This window comes from Taudactylus pleione, unplaced genomic scaffold (genome assembly GCF_031769625.1).
Source record: "Taudactylus pleione unplaced genomic scaffold, aTauple2 ptg000170l, whole genome shotgun sequence".
NCBI classification, from domain to species: Eukaryota; Metazoa; Chordata; class Amphibia; order Anura; family Myobatrachidae; genus Taudactylus; species Taudactylus pleione.
The window spans coordinates 9,447,198-9,468,388 of NW_028284572.1; the positions used below are offsets into that span (position 1 = coordinate 9,447,198).

At 41.8% G+C, this 21,191-nt stretch overlaps 1 protein-coding gene across 2 annotated transcripts in view; it reads left to right on the plus strand.

The window, feature by feature from the left end:
• Window positions 1-20,474, plus strand: part of PLRG1 (pleiotropic regulator 1) — a 51,132-nt gene extending 30,658 nt beyond the window's left edge. For both annotated transcript variants that reach the window (XM_088475316.1, XM_088475317.1), the window contains exons 11-15: window positions 6,814-6,916; window positions 11,338-11,446; window positions 12,701-12,840; window positions 13,043-13,236; window positions 19,176-20,474. In XM_088475316.1, the coding sequence (XP_088331442.1) occupies window positions 6,814-6,916; window positions 11,338-11,446; window positions 12,701-12,840; window positions 13,043-13,236; window positions 19,176-19,235 (606 nt within the window). In that variant the 3' untranslated portion in view covers window positions 19,236-20,474. The remainder of the gene's footprint in view (window positions 1-6,813; window positions 6,917-11,337; window positions 11,447-12,700; window positions 12,841-13,042; window positions 13,237-19,175) is intronic.
• Window positions 20,475-21,191: the final 717 nt, after the last annotated feature.

Sequence of the window (21,191 nt, forward strand, 5' to 3'; positions counted from 1 at the left end):
CGACCTATCATGCGTCCTTAATGATTTCCAGTGCGTCGTGTATGAGATTGCCAGAACTTGCCTGCTGTAAGTAAGATCTGAAGATATGACAGACGACCCGCGGGTACGCGCATCGCTATTGTCAGACACGATTTGCACATATTATGCACGATTTGTCGTTCTGATGCGTCAAAATCTGGCAAATCGTGCACAAAATTGTCTAGGTTGTGGCCAACTTTACTTCCCTTTTGCAGATTACCATGTTATGAGTTAGGTGCAAAGTCTGAGTCACCTTTATTAAACTTATCGTACAGAACTATAATATGAGAATTGTTTAAGAAACACTATGCTATATATGTTGGAGGACTGTCAGATGTCTATACTGCAGTGGGGGAGGTGATCATTCAATGTATTGTTTATCTATAAATTGTGTTTCTACTGTTCAAACATTTTTAAAATTTAACATTATACAGTGAAAGAATAAGATAAGTAGAAAATAAAAAATACTCTGCTTTTCTTCTTCAGGGTCCACAGGATCTACCTTAGGGGTATGTAGTTGGAGTGATCCATTGCACCAAACCACTTACAGCTTTTGAACCTCCCAGCATACACTGGTCCTCCTCCCTATATATCCCGCCTCCAGCCACAGGCATTCAGTTTTTCTGTTTTGTGCGCAGCAAGTATCCAGACGCACCATTTTAACTGCGGGACTGCCTAGGCAGTCCCAGGCTTTTTCTTTTTTGATTTACCTTAGTTTTTTTAACTTCTGAGTTAGCAGTATTAGGCGCCGAATACGATTCATATACTGCAACTCCTACCTCCGCCGATGCCGAAATGCCACTACCGCTACATGCCCTGGGAATTTCGGCAGGCCTCAGCGTGGCTCAGCTAGCGGCATCGCTGGGGTCCAGACTGCGTTCGGATTCACGGAGATGGCAAGTAAGGAGATTCCTCGTGAGGGGAGTCGTGTGCGAAGCAGTTCAGGCCTCCAGTGTAGGAGAAGCATCGGCGGGAGCTGCGGGTGAAAGTCTCGTCTAACGTGGCCTCACTAAGGCGGCTGGGGCCTTTTAGTCTGTCACCGGGGACGGGTAGTAGCCTCGCTAGAGCCCACTAGGAGCCTCTAAAAACTGTGAGGCCAGCGTACCCGTGCCGCCAAAATCGCAGCTTAGGGGAGATAGGCACGCACCCGGCCGCTCCTCCCCCAACTCAGACGCAACTTCCGGTTGCGGAATCCTGCGTCTGCGTCTTGCTACTTCTGACCATCTCGTGTGTGAGATGCTCACAGTCCACCTTGGGTGCACTGCTGAAAGCTGTTGTTCTCAGAGGTTAAGGCTGTCTCCCTGTATACCTCTCCCTTGGTTCAGGTTTATAGCACTCTGGGCCTGATTCAGACCCGCTCGCGAGCGCAATACGCTCGCAAGCGGGTCGATGGTGGCCCAGTGCGCATGCGCACGACAGAGCCGGCTCCGTCGTGTGCATGTGCGAGACCCGGATAGCGATGGGCAAACCGTCGCTCCGGGTCTCGTACCAAAGGGGGCGTGCTGTCAATGTTGAGTGACAGCACGCCCCCTTTGGTGGGCGGGCTGGTGGAGTGGCTGCCCAAACGGAGGCGATCCCATGTGAATGCCTCTGTTTGGGGCCTGCTCCACTGACATCACGAGTGATGTCAGTGGGAGAGATTTCGGGTCTGTGAGAGCCGAAATCTCTCTGGGACTTGCGCCAACGAGACCCTACCACAAGGGTCTTGTCGCAAGCACGATGGTCTTGACCATCGCGGCCAACTTCCTGGCCGCTCGCTATAGCTGTAGGTGGTCACCCACAGCTATGCGCTCTAAAAAACAAGAAGGCCGGCCCTGATTCAGAGCGAGCGCTCTGTCAGAGCGTCCGGCTCTGAATCAGGGCCTCTGTATCCTACCAATACCCCTGAGGGGGCTGGTCAGTTGAGTCCATTTGCATTTGATTATTATGCATTGTATGTGATTGTGATGCTAGCTGCTCTATTCATACTGCCTTTCTGTTTTCAAAACTGTCAAGATATATCTATCACTGTGTTTCTCCTCATCCCTCTGAAGGTATGTGGGGGTTTTCATTTAAAGTCGACATTGCATTTATACGACTACCTTATACCTGTTACACATTGCTATGTCTAAAGGTAAAGGAGAGAAGGATGAGCTTCCTGTGCTGAAATCATGTAAATCCTGTTTTGCAGTCCTGTCTGAGCAGGATTTTGTGCAAGATGGGTTGTGTAGTGTCTGTTGTAAACGGCTTTCTTTTCTATCTTGTACACCACTACCAGCACAAGAACCATCCTGGGTGACTTCTTGGTCTCAGGTGTTGTCGCATTTGGTGGACAGGGCCGCTGCTTCGCGTGCTCCAGCCACAATATTGTCTTCTGCTATGGGATAACCACAGCATTTGCATGCTTCTATGTGTATGTCCCCCATGAATCCCTGTTGGTTTGATTCTTCTGCTCACTTTAGTCAGAGTATTCTGCCGTTTATAGCCCCACAGCAGGTGGTGCAAGCGAATAGACCAGTGGTGGTAAAGGAGTAGCAAACAGTTTCTTCAGACGTTTCCTCAGGATTCTGACTCAACCTCCTGCATGTTCCTATTGCACCATCTCGCCAAAGATTTCTGAGAATGGCTGTAGATCTGCAACATTACCAATTTCAGACTCTACCATTCGGGTTGGCCACAGCCCCTCTGATATTTACCAAGATAATGGCAGTCATGACGGCTCATCTCAGATGACAAGGAGTCAGGATACTGCCATATTTGGATGACCTCCTGATATTGCCACAATATCTGGAGATGTTACAATGTCATCTCCAGATGACCATTGTCTGCCTACGAAAGCACGGCTGGATAATCAATTGGAAAAAGTCTTCTCTTTCTCCAACTCAGCAAATGGTGCACTTAGGGGAGCTCCCGGACTCTCTGGGACAGAGGATTCTTCTACCGGAGGACAGGATTGCAGCAATTCAATCTCGTGTGCACAGTCTTCTTTGCAAGCAGGAAGTATCAGTTCACATGGCAATGCAGGTGCTGAGCTCCATGGTGTCCACATTCGACATGGTGGCTTATGCCCAGTTCCACTTCAGGTTCCTGCAGCAATGGATTCTGTCTCGTTGGGATGGTCTGTATCATCGGATAAAGGCCCTGATTCAGACCCACTCGCAAGCGGCTGTCCGCTCGCAAGTGGGTCGATGGTCTGCACTGAGCATGCGCACGACGGAGGGAGCTCCGTCGTGCGCATGCGCCAGACGCGACGAGCGAGGGAAAGTCCTTCGCTCGTTGTGTCTGATCAAAGGGGCGTGCTGTCGATGTTGATTGACAGCACGCCCCCTTTGGTGGGCGTGCCGGGGGCGTGCCTCCCTGACGGGGGCGTTCCCACGGGAATGCCTCCCGTCAGAAGCCGGCCCACTGACATCACTAGTGATGTCAGTGGGAGTGATTTTGGCTCTGATAGAGCCAAAATCACTCCGGGGCTTGCGGTTGAAAACCTCAACCGCAGGCTCCGGCTCGCAGTTTCGATGGTCGCGATGGTCACGACCATCGCGGCCATCAAACTGCACGCTCGTATAGGCTGTGGGTGGTGATCCACAGCTATATGAGCGTCCAGGAGGACGCTCCATTTTTATGGAGGGCGGCCCTCATTCAGAGCATGCGCTCTGCTCAGAGCGTACGGCTCTGAATGAGGGCCAAAGTCTCAGATAATCCGCATTTCACCAGAGGTTCGGCTCGCCTTTGCTTGGTGGCTGCAGATGACTCATCTAGACATGGGTCGTCTGTTATGGGTCCCAGATTGGGTACTCGTCACCACGGATGCAAGTCTGCAAGGATGGGGAGCAGTGACAGGTCTTTACACCTTTCAGGGAAGGTGGACGGATCAAGAAAGTCACCTACAAATAAATGTTTTGGAGCTTCATGCAATGCACAGAGGTGGCCTATATCAATCATCAAGAAGGCACACGAAGTCCGGCAGCTATGAGGAAAGTGGCGAACATTCTGCAGTGGGCAGAATGCCATCTTCCACCAATCTCTGCAATATTCATCCCGCGAGTCCTCAACTGGGAAACTGACTTCCTAAATCGTCAGGACATACATGCTGGAGAATGGGCTCTTCATCGGGACATCTTTTAACTCCTGGTGGCCAAGTGGGGACTATCAGATGTAGACCTCATTGCGTCACGTCACAACCACAAGGTCCCCAGGTACGGGTCCAGAACACAGGACCCCTCAGCCGCCTTCGTGGACGCTCTGGCAGTGAGAAGGGACTTCAGGTTGGCATCTCCCTCCTCCCAAGGGTCGTCAGAAACTTCAAGCAGGAAGGCGGCAGCATAATACTAATAGCTCCTGCATGGCCCAGGAGACATTGGTTCACCTATCTGACATGTCTATCCATAGACAGTCCACTTCCACTGCCTCTGTGACCGGATTTTCTAGTGCAGGGTCCCTGCCTATATCCGGATTTACCTCGGCTGACTTTGACGGCATGGCTCTTCTGTGATCCAGACGATGCTGAGGGCAAGGAAGCCTGCTTCGGCCCACATCGATCACAGGATTTGGCATTCATTTTTTCTTTGGTGTTCCCATAGAAAATATGACCCTAAAGTTTTCAGGGTCTCGTGAGTGCTTGCTTTTCTTCAGGCGGGATTAGACTTAGGTGTTCGCCTGACTACCTTGAGAGTTCAAGTTTCTGCTTTGTCAGTATGATTTCAGTCAAGAATTGCTCCCCTGCCGGATGTTAGAACATTTTTGCAGGGGGTTCTCTGTCTGCAACCTCCATTTGTCCCATCGGTGGCAGCGTGGGATTTATGTTTGGTTCTCGGGGCACTGCAAGCTTCTCCTTTTGAGCCCTTGGATGAGGTGGACTTTAGATGGTTGACAGCGAAGACCCTTTTTCTCCTCGCTATTTCCTCGGCTCGCAGAGTTTCTGATTTGGCAGCACTATCATCTCGCTCCTCATATTTGATTTTTCATCAAAATAGAGCTGCCCTCTGTACTAGAGTGAGTTACCTTCCAAAGGTGGTATCCCGTTTTCATATTAATGAAGAAATTGCAGTCACAGCCTTTGTCTTCAGACCTTTCTAAGGGTGAAGCTTCCCTGGATGTGGTTCGTGACCTACAGTACGTATCTGCATGGATCGTACCAGCTCCATCAAGAAATCAGATGCGCTGTTTATGTTATATGGGTTTCACAAATGTTGTTGGCCAGCTAACAAACAGACTTTGGCTCGCTGGTTGCATATGATTATTTCTCAGGTCTATACTCCGGCTGATCAGCACATTCTACTCTGTCTGTGGGACCATCGTGGGCGGTTAGACATGGCGCCTCGGCTGAACAGCTGTGTAAGTCGGCCACTTGGTCTTCTGTTCATACCTTTATCAAATTCTATGTATTTGATACTTTTGCCTCCCAGGATGCTTCTTTTGGGCGGCGGATAATCCTCTGCTCATGAGCGTCCCCATCCTTAAGGGAACTGCTTTAGGACGTCCCCAAGGTTGACCCTGTGGACCCTATGGACCCTGAAGAAGAAAATTAGAGTTATGGTATAACATACCTCAGTTAACTTTTTGTTTGAGGTCCATAGGGTCCACAGTGACTCACCTGGCCTCAGTTGGGATCTGTTCTTTGCTTTTTTGTACCACTGATTCCCTCTTCGTATTTTGACAGTTTCTTGGGTACATTGTACTCCACTTTCCGTCTCTTGCCGTTAAGCTTGTTTACAAACTGAATGCCTGTGGCTGGGGGCGGGGTATATTGGGAGGAGGACCAGTGCATGCTGGGAGCTTCAAAGCTGTAAGCTGTTTGGTGCAATGGATCACTCCAACTACATACCCCCAAGGTGGACCCTATGGACCTCGAAGAACAATAATGAATTGAGGTATGTTATACCATAACTCTAATTTTCTCATTATGATACATTTGTCAAGGAAAGTTTCTATCACATTGTGTAAAAATAAAAAATGGCAGGCTCTGTAATATAGGTTGATCTGCCCCGTAGGTCGTAATTTTTTTTTATAAAACTCATTTTGTCATCAAGTGCACAACTCTTCAAAATAGCTGGCAAATGATTTTTGTATGTCTGAGCAATTGGACAATGAACAGCATTAATGTTGAGAGTATCCAGTCTTGTCTGCTCTCTATGTATTCCTTTTAATAGACCCCAAGACCAAAATATTGAGGTTCTCTAGGTACATTAGTATAAGACCACTTAGGACATTAGTGTTCCACCACAAGTTCCAAAGATTTGTACCGTACCGCCAAATGTAAACCATAGAGCCCCTTAGGCACAACGTATAGAGCACAGGGGAAATATAAAAAACAGGCGATCGGTCTATTCTGGGTCAGAGGCCAATGAATAATCTGTTTTTAAGAGCTGCAGTGGAATGTAAGCGTAACTCCGATAACTATTTTACCCCCATGGTTCATATCTGAACTTCAGAATTTTTGGGGGTTAGTAGTGGTACTTTAAGTCTATAGCACAGGTTCTCAAACTCTGTCTTCAGGACCCCAAACAGTGCATGTTTTCCAGGTCTCCTTACAGAATCACAAGTGAGATAATTAGCTCCACCTGTGGATCTTTTAAAATGTGCCAATGAGTTATAAATACACCTGTGCACCAGCTGGATAACCTGGAAAACATGATCTGGGTGGAGTCCTTAGGACCAAGTTTGAGAACCACTGGTCTTTAGTATTCCTTTGTTTCAAGTATATTTAGCTTTGCAAATCCCAGACTTTGATGTACATTCACGTGATATCGTTTTTTTTTTCCTACATTTAAATGAGGATTGTGTCATCTTTTGATTTTTCCTGCTTCTGTTTTATAGATATGGGACATAAGAACAAAAGCTGGTGTACACACACTTGTTGGACATACCAATGCTGTTGCAACAGTACGATGCCAGGCTGCTGAGCCTCAGATCATTACAGGTAAAGTTGTTGAAGTAAATATTGTACAATACCTAGGATGGTACTTATGAGGCATTGTGGCACTTGTCTTTTGGGTGGTGTTTATTTTAGGGAAAGATGGATCACTTTATTTGTGGATGCTACCTAAATATTGGGGAACCAGCAATGCTCTCAATACCTACATATCGAAGTAGGAACTAAGGTTCTGTGCATCTGTAAAAATTGATTACACTCCTTTTATTACACTAGAGATAAATTGCTAAAAGTAAGTTATTATGCCGCCTTGCATAGAGAAAATTAGACTTCTCATATACTGCATCATTACTTTCAGATGTCTGGCTGTTCAGGTCACCAGAAATAATGTGTGTTGCTTGAAAATGTGTTTATTTCCTTTTTAAGATTGCTGAATACGAAGAAAGTTGAGTGTAGTTTGACAAATATTTGTCGCTATATTAGTCTTACATATGGATAGGAGAAAGTTCTGGATTGTGCAATCCATAGTGATAGTAATGGTATTTATCACTGTGTAAATAAAAGGTCTTATGTTGTTCAAAACTTTTGGATTTAAATCCTGTCCCATAACTTCTAGGATTGCTGTGTTTGGAGCTGTTGTGCGTTTTAAAGGCTATTTCCATGTTTGTTTATATTACACCCTTACTGTCTTCCTAATGGGGGCATACATAGCTTTAGTTTATGGAAATAATGTGAACAGCATTTTCCTTAAACACAGGGCACAGAAATATAAACCTTTCCAACACATTGAACAAAATGTTCTAGATTTCCTCTTAGAACTCGCTGCTGAAAACATTGTTGTATGTAACTCCGTTTCAGTGTCCCATTACTATAAAAGGACGTACTGTATGTGCATGTTTGTTAAGCTGCTGTAACTAATCGGGCTTCCTACAAGATAACTTTTTGAGCTTTTACAATTTCACAGCTTTAATAGACACTTTCAGTTTTTTGAGCTACTGCAGAGGAGCCCCCCTACAATTCTGGACTACCTACTACATTAAAGCAATACTGGTGCATCTATTAAATTAGCTTGTGAAAGGCGACACTAAGATAATAAGGAAGAGCTAGATCAAAACAAGAAAGCTGGAAGAAACCCTGTCACATCTGTCGGAACCGGACAAGATACTTGCTAATTTCATGTGATTTTTTTTTTTCAGTGACAAAAACAACATCCAACCTAGATTTAAACTGTCCAGAGGGGATATACTGCTTTGACACATGCAGTGGAACAGTATAATAGTGTAAATACAACCTTATTGAGCAAGTCCCAGGGGTATAATGATCAGTGCAGCAAGCTCAATAGTCTCTGTCTATAGTTGCTCTTGCGTGAGACTGTCCCATAGAGATTTGCACTATGCATAGAGTTGTTAAAATGCAATCTGTGTGGAAGAAAAATAAGTGAGACCACATTATTCTGTGCAGGGCAGCGGTGTTTATCTCTGCTGTGTTGCTTGTTTGGTTTTTCTGCTTGGCTTCATTTTCTTCCCTGTTATGCATGATTGCATAATAGATATTTCATACACATACATTATTATCTGATATTCTTATATAGTAATACCACAACAAAACAATGGTGATGCGCTAATAAACAGATAAATAATATACTATGTATTTCCCGAAATGGCAGAAAACATTCTCAAGACACCACCTAGGTGGTAATCATAATCTTTATAGAAATAGAATAAGTCAGTACATATATTCAGATTTACACTTAGAAATAATCACATTATCCAATATAAAAAACTCAAGCGCACTCCTAAGAATTGAAATATATATAAAATATACTGCCTCTAATGAAAGTAAGTCACTGGAACTTTGATGCCTGGAGCAATCTCTTGTCAAATTAATGACATGGAAAATCCGATAATATGTGAAGCTCTTTCTGTATGAGATATATGCGCACACTTACCAGGAGTGCCCACTGTGGGCGTGCTTCATAGGAGGTGTCCTTCCAAACTCAGCGGATTGTTCATGGGACTCTGCAACTAGGTATTGATGTGGTGAGAGACTGGAGTAACAGTGTGCGCACTTATATCATACAGAAAGAGCTTCACATATTCATTATCGGATTTTCCATATGTCATTAATTTGACAAGAGATTGCTCCAGGCATCAAAGTTCCAGTGACTTACTTTCATTAGAGGCAGTATATTTTATATATATTTCAATTCTTAGGAGTGCGCTTGAGTTTTTTTTTTATATTGGATAATGTGATTATTTCTAAGTGTAAATCTGAATATATGTACTGACTTATTCTATTTCTATAAAGATTATGAATATTACCTAGGTGGTGTCTTGGGAATGTTTTCTGCCACTTCGGCAAATACATAGTATATTATTTATCTGTTTATTAGCGCATCACCATTGTTTTGTTAAGGTATTGCTATTTAAGTAGTGGGCAGATACAAGCCCATTGGCTGAATTTGCTGCTATTTCTTATAACATTTGATTCATTGATTAGTGTCCAGTCTTTTGTCTTTTTGTTCTTATATAGTAGCACAATTCATAAAGATTATTAGTGTGATATATATATATATAATATATGATTTCCTGAAATCTAATTCTGATGAGCTGGGAACAGTCCTACAAACCTCTATGGGCAGAGGTTGGGAATAAATGAGTGCACAGATATATAATGGGAGAACTGTGAACAACTGCGCTCCGGTAACTGCGAGCCGCAGCATCCTAACAAATGTCTGCCTTCATTTTCTAAACTGTACTAAGCAAAATAACCAAGTTGGAAAGGTTGTGTGGTTACAGTACATTTTATTGGTCCTCATAAATGTCCCACATTTAACATCTAAACAGCAGAGTAGAGGAAAAGGTTAAACAAGGAATTTCTGAAATATTCGCTGGATTACCTATTTTTATTTTAGCACCGTATCAGAATTGTTAACCAGTGGGGACTGGTCAGTTTTTTAAGAGTAACGTATTTTGCTATCCAGTTTGCTTGGGGAGATGAGGTGTGTAATGCTCAGGACTAGTCCATGTAAGGGAATTGTTGCACATTGCACCTGTGGTTGTTACAGTCTGTGAAAGTATTTTGGTTACTGAAGCGGAACGCTTTGTTACCGTACAATTTACCTGTTCATCTTGTTAACGCTCTCCAGCTGTGGGCACATCTGCTGAACATATCTCCAGCTCGTAGTAGCGGGACAGGTTTGTCAGCGAGCTTTAACTGAAGCTGATTATATTTAGGGAGAGGCTTTATTTTTTAACCTTTTAGAAACAAGACTGCTAAATTTGACAATGCCTGTGCTGCAACAACTATACCCTAGTAAGTGTAGATGGATGCAACTAGAGCTAAGGTTGTGTGCTGTTTAACTGTGTACTATCCTGAGACGATTTACAGAGCATATGCTCCATTCAGTGGAAATGCATGTTTTACTGCTGGACTAAACTTGCAGCCTATCAGTTCGGTAGGGACTTGGGACAACGCTGGGGCACCTCTTGTGCAATGAGCTAATGGCCTACTTTGCACTGTCACCTCTTGGCCACTCCGACATGGAAGCAATCATTTTGTGTACTGTGATGGTATAGCCTAAACATTTGCTGCCTCATGAATATTACTCATTCATTTCTCCATTAGTGTCACTGGGTTCCTGGACCATTTTCTGACTGTTTTCGCAATAAATATTTCAGCCCACTCTGTAGGTCTCAGTGGTCCTTTATAGAGCAGCCTGGCATGACACATTGTTTTGACTTGAATAAATGATTTCTTGAGTTCATATGTATTTGAAAAGAGAGCCCGGAAGTCATGTATTTTCATGATGAGTTATTTAATGCACAACACCATTTAGTACCCGCTTTAGTCATTAAGGATTTGTTGTGTGTCAAAAAAAATCACTGTGCCCATATGTCTAGATATACAGAAGAAGGAATTACAGTTGTGAACTTCTCTCCACCCTTTGGCATTTACCATGTAATGTCCATGGCTTTGCTGTGCAAATAAGCTGGTGAAAGATTAAGCAACATTCTAATAGTATAGGAAAGGAATGGTCAGTCGCGCTGTGCCGTAAGCAGGTGATATGACATGATTACATTAGTCTTCTGTTTTATTGCTGTTCTGGTTTAAAGGTCACAGGTCATTGGGTTGACAGAACCCCTTAACTTTTAATATACAGTATTTGCAAGTATTTTCTGTGCCGTGATACCCCCTAAAATGTATTGTACATATCCTTACATTTACTAAAATTATTGTATATTAATGCATTAAATCCGCGTTTTCGATTTATGGCACTTTGTATCTAGTAAACTGAAAAATTTCCGTTTTGTTAAGACCCCAGAATAACTGTCTGCACTGTATGTACTGTAGGTGTCTGGTACACTTCAGGCTGTATTTTGATTTTCCAGATTTATTTCTGTATTGTTTCAAATTGCTTAGAAGATCATTATCTATCTTATTGTTTTTTTGGATTGTCCTCCTTTCAGGAAGCCACGATACCACAATTAGGATGTGGGATATGGTGGGCGGAAAGACTCGCGTCACATTAACAAATCACAAGAAGTCTGTCAGAGCTGTTGTATTACATCCACGCCAGTAAGAGCTTTGCTTCTTTCTCTGCTTTTCCAGTATGTGACCCTTCTCATGCAAGGTCTGGTTCGGAGGTGGGCACTAATGCATGTGCGGCTGCGATATTTTCGGGGCTCGCAGCTACGATAATATGCAAATACTAGTCTGAGCCTACTCCTTGTGTACTATCGTGCACTTCAGGATATTGCACTGATTAATTTAATCATAGATTGTAAGCTTGCCTATAGATTGTAAGCTTGCCTATAGATTGTAAGCTTGCCTATAGATTGTAAGCTTGCCTATAGATTGTAAGCTTGCCTATAGATTGTAAGCTTGCCTATAGATTGTAAGCTTGCCTATAGATTGTAAGCTTGCCTATAGATTGTAAGCTTGCCTATAGATTGTAAGCTTGCTAGCAGGTCCCTCTTACCTTTATGTCTGTATTTTATAACCCAGTCTTGTTCTATTAATGTTGATTCAAATTGTAAAGTGCAACGGAATATGCTGCGCTATATAAGAAACTGTTAAATAATAAAATAATATATTTAGTATGTGACACTTGTATATCTGTGTGCCAAGAAGTCTGAATCTGTATGTGAAGCACAACAGAACTTAGTTTGAAAAAAGCTGCGGCATGGTAGCACTTCGTGTACAGATTCAGACTCGGTAATAGGCATAATAATAGGCGTAATAAACAGGATGGAACTCTGACAAAAAATGACTTCTGAACAGTCTCTTGCATTAGATAAGAGGATTGTGTTTGTATCCTGCACAAGCTGATACTGTAATAACATTTTTATTACAGCATTGTTATTTGAGAATTTAAGAAAATATATTTAATTTGTTAAAGCTTTTAGGAACTTATCACCATTAAATACACTTAAATGAATAGTTTGCCAACTTTGTTTTCGGTTTAATTGTCCTGCAAAAGTGGAAAAACCTTCCGTCACAATAGCAAGGTTAGCGGCCAGTGACACCAGTACTTTAGAGAGCCTGTTAGACTTCGTAGCCTATAATGAAATACTGTTCTGTCCCTACGTCATAATGAAGTGTGACTGAAGAAAAGAAAAACAGATGAAAAGGTGCTAGAAGCGATCAGCAATAGTTTTCTTTATGAAAACATTTTTCTGCAGCACCAACTAGTCTTTAGAGAAGCCAAAAATAACTTTCCGTGATCCAGAAAGTGCCGCTGCTGCAGTCAGCACAACTCTGTGCAGTGTAGTATATTCCAAATTCTGTTACATTTCTACGCTTCACAATCTATTTTTTCTTTTATTCCAGGTACACATTTGCATCTGGGTCACCGGATAATATAAAACAGTGGAAATTCCCAGATGGGAACTTTATCCAAAACCTTTCTGGCCACAATGCTATAATCAACACTTTGGCTGTGAACTCTGATGGTGTGCTGGTATCAGGAGGTAAGAACTATTTCCTCATTCATTTTCAGAAGAATCAAATGGAAGGATGGAAAAATATATATATATTTAATACATGTATATGTTTGTATGAAATAAATAGATGTAAATGTTTAAACTATAGTATGTAAAATATAGTCATTGCATGAGCAGTGAGGATCTTGGGTGTGGATTTTGTCTTACACCTCTCTATTATCTCTTGCAGCTGATAATGGAACAATGCACCTCTGGGACTGGAGAACCGGATATAACTTCCAGAGAATTCACGCTGCTGTTCAGCCAGGCTCTCTAGATAGTGAATCTGGTATATTTGCATGCACATTTGACCAGTCCGAGAGCAGATTAATCACTGCGGAAGCTGATAAAACAATCAAAGTTTACAGGGAGGATGACACTGCGGTATGTATCAATTCCATTGCGACCAGTTGAAAAAATTTAAATAATAAAAAAGTAACATTAATATCAAGTTAATATATTCTCATATGTTGATTATGGATATTGTCAATCTTTTTTGCAGAGTAGTGAGGTCACTTTTGTATAATATACCCATCTCTGTGGTTAGCATAATGCAAGTTGTTTTTCATACCTCATTTTAAGTGTTCCATGATGAATGCTTAGCTATCAGTAATTGCATACAAGCAGATTGCTTGGTTTCACATTTAAAATTGTATATTAAAAGGAATAATATAACCACAGATGTTAAATATTAAAAATTAAGAAGCTTCATGGCATTGATAAATATAATATGAAATACCCATTTATTCTAATTATATTTAGCATTGTACAATTGAGGAAGAATACAATTGTAAATAAGCAGCTCAATGTTTATAGGTTCATTGTATGAGGATTTTTAATTATAGATCCTTGTAGTATAATGGTAAATATGAGTGAATTTCCTGCCATTTGGATTTCTCACAATTATTTCAGAATGTTATATGTGAGTTGTATCCTGTTCATGCAGAATGTTGAAGAGACAAAAGTTTACAGTTTAAATGTTTTATGTTTATTTTTTCTCTTTTATAATCAGTCATTTAAAAAATGGCATTGTAAATGACTATATTGGCAACTTAAGTGTAACGCTCGATCCTATATTTTCAACCACAGCACAGTGGTTGAAAAACGCTGCTATAAGGTGCAAAGGGGGCGAGTTGCCGTTGCATCGGCATCGCAGCTCCCCTCCTGTGGCCTGGGCCAGTGGATTTTTGTACACTGCGCTATGGGTCCAGAGGTACCATAAGTGAAGCAGGCCGATTTGCAGCTAATAGGATCTGAGCCCTATGAGCAACATATAATTTCAGTCTGCAAATGATGCGTGTTCCATACAAGCTGCTTCCTGAATGCTGTGTCAATGTTTTCACTTATCAAAGTACCATTACTCAGATTTTTATCATTTTAATCATTCTAACTTGGAAAAGAAAGGTTATACACTATTTTGCTTGGGAAATGGCGAAACCTTGAACATTTATATAAAGAGGCCTGTTATATTAATTGGCTTTCTAAAAATGGTTCACATTTTTAAATATAGGCTGTAAGAGAGGGGCGACAGCTCAGCTTCTGGAGAATGAAGAAATGTTTTATTCAGTAGTTTGGCGTAATGGTCATGTCTCGTCATTAAGGAAATAATTTGTAATCTGCAATATCCATTGGATGCTGTGCACTTTTGTATGCCCGGAAGTAGGATCCTATGTCTCCTGTGATAAATCATAATGCACACTTCATATGATTCTGAAGAGCAATCCATAAATCTGTTACTGAATTAAACTACAACGTTTAAATTAGATCTAAATATATTAATATAAAGGCACTCACTGACATCTGTAAATATACTGTATAGGTGTATGGAGGTACATATGGCTGACACATAGGGACTTATGCAGAGTTTCAACATATAACAACCACTAATGTATCACTACTGTATAAATGTAGAGCAGTGTTTCCCAACTCCAGTCCTCAGGAACCCTTAACCGTGCATGTCTTATGGATCTCCTACTTGGTGCACAGGTGTATTCATTACTGGCTGACACTTTTTAAACGGTGTGGCATGTTAGGTTGACGGTTATAATGTCGATGTGCTTCAGGTTTGCATGCTGCATGTCTACATTCATCATATCTACACATCACTGGTGGCCCAGCAGTCACTTACCTGGTCCCAATGACTGCAGCGGCTTCCGGGTCCCAACGTTCATGTTACCCTAATCTTTCCTCTAGTGCCTAACCCTAACCTCACATGGCGACATTCTGAGGTGCCTGTCAACTTGTGGAACTATGTATCAAAAGGCTACACAGAAGTAATGTCTTTCTCTAAACCTTTATTGCATAATTTAAGGTTTTCCATTCCATTATACTAATAAAACTTTAGTATTTTCCTATCTGTTTGGTAGATCTGATTGCACTTTTGTTTGTTTATTGAAGTCGTATGAATTTTGTGCCTTATGCTGGGTACACACTGGCAGATATATTGGTTGATCAATTGATCGGCCAATATATATTGGGTGCCCGCCGACCAGTGTGTACCAGCGATATGTCTGTGAACGATGTTAAGACATATAGTGTCAGCTGTGCAGCACAGCCGATGCCCAATATATCTGCAGCTATATTGGGGCATCGTGCTGTGTGTACGGTACACTGGCAGCAGAGGCCTCGGGGAGAGAGACACGACACGCCCCCAGCCAGCGCGACCCGTGGCCAGATGATTGTTGTTCAGTGTGTATGGACAACCAACATCTGCAGATATATCTGCAGATCACTTGATCTGCAGGTATATTTGTCAGGTGTGTACCCAGCACAACACACTGAAAAACACAAGTGTCACATGGCTGCTTTTTGGCTGTCTAGTCTTTTTATAGGTTTGTGGTTAATCTGACATGTATTGAACTGTCGCTGTCCATTTCAAACCCAGATAATATTAGCTATTGCATGTCTGCAGGTCTCTAAAGAGACTGCTCAGCAGCCTTTCATTTTAATTAGATTCACGCAGGGCTGCTACCACTAGATCACATTGAGAGCTTTCTGAATTGAATAGCCAGTTGATTTACTTTACCTGTGTTTAAAACCTGCTATATTAATTGTTTTTGTTATCTATATCAGTGCCACAGAAATTATATTTTAGTTTATTAAGGTACCATGGAGAAACTGGCTAATGTATGGATTTCAAACCCATGATAAACTGTTATTTACATAATGCTGTAGTTTTATATGTCAGCGTTCAACAGTACATCATTATGCCAACTGAGTCAACAATTCTTCAATGTGCTCTCAACCTCCAGTTGGTGTTTCCCTGTATATAAATGTCAGGGTTGGGTCCATCGGTTGGGGAGTCCATTGTGTTCTCACCTGGTAATCCATATCCGGAACATGGAAGTAATGCGCAACTTGTACTTGGGCAGTCAGTGGCTTGAGCTGCGGGTATTCAATCGGATTACTTCCACAATTCACATATTGAATGCTTTTTAAAACTGAAAGCTTGTCAGCGGTTTGTAGGGGGAGGTGGGATCTGCTGCTTATCTTTTGTGCCCATACATCTAGACATCACAGCAGTTCCCCATTCTGCCGACCGTGGGGTCTTGGAATTGGGTGTATTCAAGAGGTTGAAAAATTTAAATTCCCCGATCCCGACCCAAAAATTGTCGGAATCTGTGGTCAGGGATTTTTTATATGTTGAATTTCCCCGATCCTCCAACAGAGCGCCAATCATCGATGGCCGCCGCTGATCAGATCGGATCGACAGAATAGGGAATCGGCACTGTAGCTGCATGGGCCCTATTATTTTTAACTAATGTTAACAGTGCATGTGAAAACACAATTACCTGACTGGTATACGATGGGAGAAATATGTATTAACCATTTCTGATATTGCGCAGCATATTTTGTTGTGCTTTGCAAATGGAAACAACATTAATAGAACAACACTGGGTAGTAACAGGCAGACATAAAGGTAAGAGGGCCCTGCTCGCAAGCTTACAATCTATAGGGAAATCGGTGTTGAATCACAAGGATAGGTGCTATATATTGCAAATTGGTCCAGCCAGATTGCTGAGGTTATTGGTGAGCTGTATGATCCAGACACACAGGAAAGTTGGCCTAGGGTTAGGAGGATGTGAAATTGAAGAAAGAGAAAATATGTGATATGTGTATACTGTAAGAAAGGAGTTAAATAGGGAAGCTATAAAGGGAATCTCCAAGATACAAACAACAAGTCGGGCGCTCTCCACTGGGTTACAGTCAAATCTGGGCAGGGTGGGTGGGTAAATTTCACATGCAAAACAAGTTCTTGTAATTCAAGTAGAAATTCAAATCTCCATCCATCGACGTAGGTAATAATACATTTTATTCAATCATAAGGCTCACAGGAACCGCACATAAAAAAGATAAGAAATCACATATAGTGAAGTACAGTAAATCATTTAAAATATCTAAAACACAATTCACCCCCAATGGTGGGATTGAAAATGCGTACCAGAGGTAGGGGTGTAAGCAGTACACCAGCATGCGTATGATATGAACAGATATCCGGAATAAAAACCTGTTCCAGCACAAGCTAGTGCAGATAATCCTCCAGGATGTTCCCCTCTGGTGTATTAGCTCCCTCCTTTCACCAGGGGAACATCCTGGAGGATTATCTGCACTAGCTTGTGCTGGAACAGGTTTTTATTCCGGATATCTATCTGTTCATATCATACGCATGCTGGTGTACTGCTTACACCCCTACCTCTGGTACGCATTTTCAATCCCACCATTGGGGGTGAATTGTGTTTTAGATATTTTAAATGATTTACTGTACTTCACTATATGTGATTTCTTATCTTTTTTATGTGCGGTTCCTGTGAGCCTTATGATTGAATAAAATGTATTATTACCTACGTCGATGGATGGAGATTTGAATTTCTACTAGAATTACAAGAACTTGTTTTAAATGTGAAATTTACCCACCCACCCTGCCCAGAGATTTGACTGTAACCCAGTGGAGAGCGCCTGACTTGTTGTTTGTATCTTGGTAATTTGTTTTGGAGACAGTGACCTCCAATCTAAGTGTCAAGTGGCTGCACTCTGAATTGGAGCGCAAATTGTATTCGTCTGTTTTCATATGAAGGGAATCTGTATGTAATGCCGGCAGCTGAAATCCCGACTGCAGCAGGTAAGTACCCTAACCCTCTCCCTACCCTAACCCTCCCTTAGTGGTGCCTGGCCGTAACCTCCCCCTCTAGTGCCTTACTCTAACCTCCTGCCCCGATAGTGCCTAAACCTAACCCCCCCCTGCCTAAACCTAACCCCCCCCCCTTGGTGGTGCCTAACCCCCCCCCCCTTTCCCAACCCTAACCCACCCAGGGGGGTTGCCTAACCCCAAGTCTTCGCCGGGGCTCCCTAAACCTAACCCTCCACCCCAACCCTGCGTCTAAATGCTAAGAAACTCGGCTTACCTTCGTTCGGTATGCAGGGTGTCAGGATTTTGTAGTGGGGCTAATGATAGGCGTCAGGATTTCGACGCCTATCTCTAGTCCCATGTCGGGATGTCAGTGTCGGGATATTATCGGGCGGGATAGTGTCTGCCGGTATCCTGACTTCATCCCCTTTGAAGGTTATGTGGGTGGTTCTGGAATCTGATAAGCTTGTCTGAAGAGGTGAGTTTTCGGGCAACGCTTGAATGTTTGGAGACTAGCGGAAAGTCTTATTGTGCGTGGGAGGGCATCCCACAGGGTGGGTGCAGCCCGAAAAAAGTCCTGTAACCATGCATGGCAACAAATAATGCTTATGGATGTGAGACGCAGATCTTGTGCAAACCGGAGATGTCGGGCTGGAAGATATTTTGAGATAAGTGAAGAGATGTATGTTGGTGTGGTTTGGTTAATAGCTTTATGTGTGAGTGTGTATTTTATATTGAATACGGTAGATGACCGGTAACCAATGGAGATTGTATTATAGACAGAATATCTATGGCAATACACTTTAGCATGTCATCAAAGGTACAATTATCCAGCCTGGCAGTTACCTATGTAGTCTAGGTTTTACATTCAAACCTGTGTTTATTGTAAGTATATCCTAGTTCTCCTGACACATGGACAGGTAAATTGTACATTGGAAGGCTAAGGGGTACATTTACTAAGATGGGAGTTCTATTTAAGAAGTAATGTTGCCCATAGCAACCAATCAGATTCTACTTCTCACTTATCTAGCACCTTCTAGAAGATACCTGGAATCGGATTGGTTGCTATGGGCAACATCACTTCGTAATAGAACTCCCATCTTAGTAAATTTACCCCTAATAATCAAATAAACCATGCTAGTTAATTAAGTAGTTGAAAGTTGGTTTGTTAAAATTGTCCTGTTTCTTGCTCTTTCAGACTGAAGAGACTCATCCAATCAACTGGAAACCTGAAATTATCAAAAGGAAAAGATTTTAATAAGCAGCATCTGTACAGTTTTTATTATTTTTTCTTACATTTTGTTTATCCCAGTTTGACATAGCATGGATTCTGTTTCAAACATTAAGCATAACTTTGGCTGCGGCCTTTGTCTTTCATCATTGTGTTAAAATACATCCTGTTATGGCTATTTGTTCTGTGATCCCTGGAAATTGTCTTTTTTTTTTCCAGTAAAGAAAACCTATTAAAGTTGGAGGCTTCCCGATCTAAGGGAAAAAAACTTGTGGTGTTCATTTGGTTTTAAGCATCTGAGCTCATTAAGGGGGTGCTCATACATACCAGAATACAATGCAGAGTGCCATAAAATGTGATCCATCCATATTTTATAAATATGACCCTATAATCTAGAACTACTGTAGGTGATTTTATTACTTTTTTTTTTTAATAAGGTGAAGATAAATCTTCAATTGCAATTACCCAGATGGTTCTGAGTTTTATGGTTTTATATTTTTATCATCATGCCAATAAAATATATACACCTCAATACAACTGTTTTTTTAAGGCTAAAGTAATAAGCTGTTAAAGATGAAATGCTGAATTTAGAAATTATAATTTGGTATTTAGTAAATATGGAAGGTTACTGGAGTGAATAAAGGTATGGATTGGTATAATTTAGGACGTTTACCTAAAATGGAAGCTATTTTAGTAAGATGTTACTATTCTGTGGATGAAAGAGGCAGTTGCTGATAGGAGTGTGCCAGGCTTGTCAGATTACAACTTCAAGTCATAGTACAGGAAACAATCAGCGGTTCCCATTGTTGGCCAAAACCACAGTGTTAATAGTAAAAAGGGAAAATGATGTAACACAACGTGGTTTCGCTTCAAGACATTATTTAAACAAAAAAAAAGCTTCTTCCTCAAAATGTTCAGTAGTCCAGGAAGGATATTTACCACTTATGCAGTCGGATGGATTCATTCTGTCTGTGAAGCATGCACACAAATGAGAATATCACAAGTCAAATTGCACTTCATCAGCCAAATGGCAGAATGTGTGGCCGCGGGTGCCAGGGAAAGCCACACAATCAGAACCTTGCATAGCTGGCACATGATCTTCATTATAGCTATTCTCATGCATCCTCTGGTAAGAGAGTTCCTGTGCATTTAGAGTCTCTCATAGACCTTGTAATACTGAATATTCTGATTTACAGTAGAATTTTATTGTCTTGTTAGAGATTGTTAATGCTCCTTTGGCTATAGTATATATCAAACCATGTGTCCCTGAACAAAATAAATCTTAAAAATGATATCTAAAGAGAATGCGGTCTGCTCTGTCCTTTACATAAAGCTGACATTGGTTTGATAGTCTCCTAAGTATATCTGGGTACACACTTACCGAAACCAGCGGCTGACCAGCAGTTGCACCAAGTAACCGATTTGGTAAGCTGTACACACTTACCAGTCAGCCGCTTGAGATATATATATATATATATATATATATATATATATATATATATAGGCATCACAACTGGGCTAGCATTTCAATTTGCCAGCCCAGTTGTGATGTCAGTGTTGGAGCAGTCGGCGGGTTGTCCGTACACTCATGCAGATGTACCGATGCACCTGCTGATGCGCTACCGATTCATCATTCGAACGACATATCTACAAGTTTGTACCTAGCTTAACAGAAATGATCTTTGCATACTATTGATTGGACTCATGCACAGGGCCTTGTCATAGCAGCATGCAGATGTACACAGTACAGCTTCCACAGAGACATACACCTCTTACTAAAGTGTTACACTGACCGTAAATTAGTGGGAAGGTTGGCTTTTTCTCAGGCTATCGTACTAAGTGGCAGTTATCAATGTGTTGGGCACAAAACTAAGTATTAATCAAAAATATCTTAACTCTGCAAAGTCTGGAAATCCATTCTATCATTGTGTTGGCAGGATAACATTAAGGCAATATATTTTTTTACGCTTGCCCGGTATATTA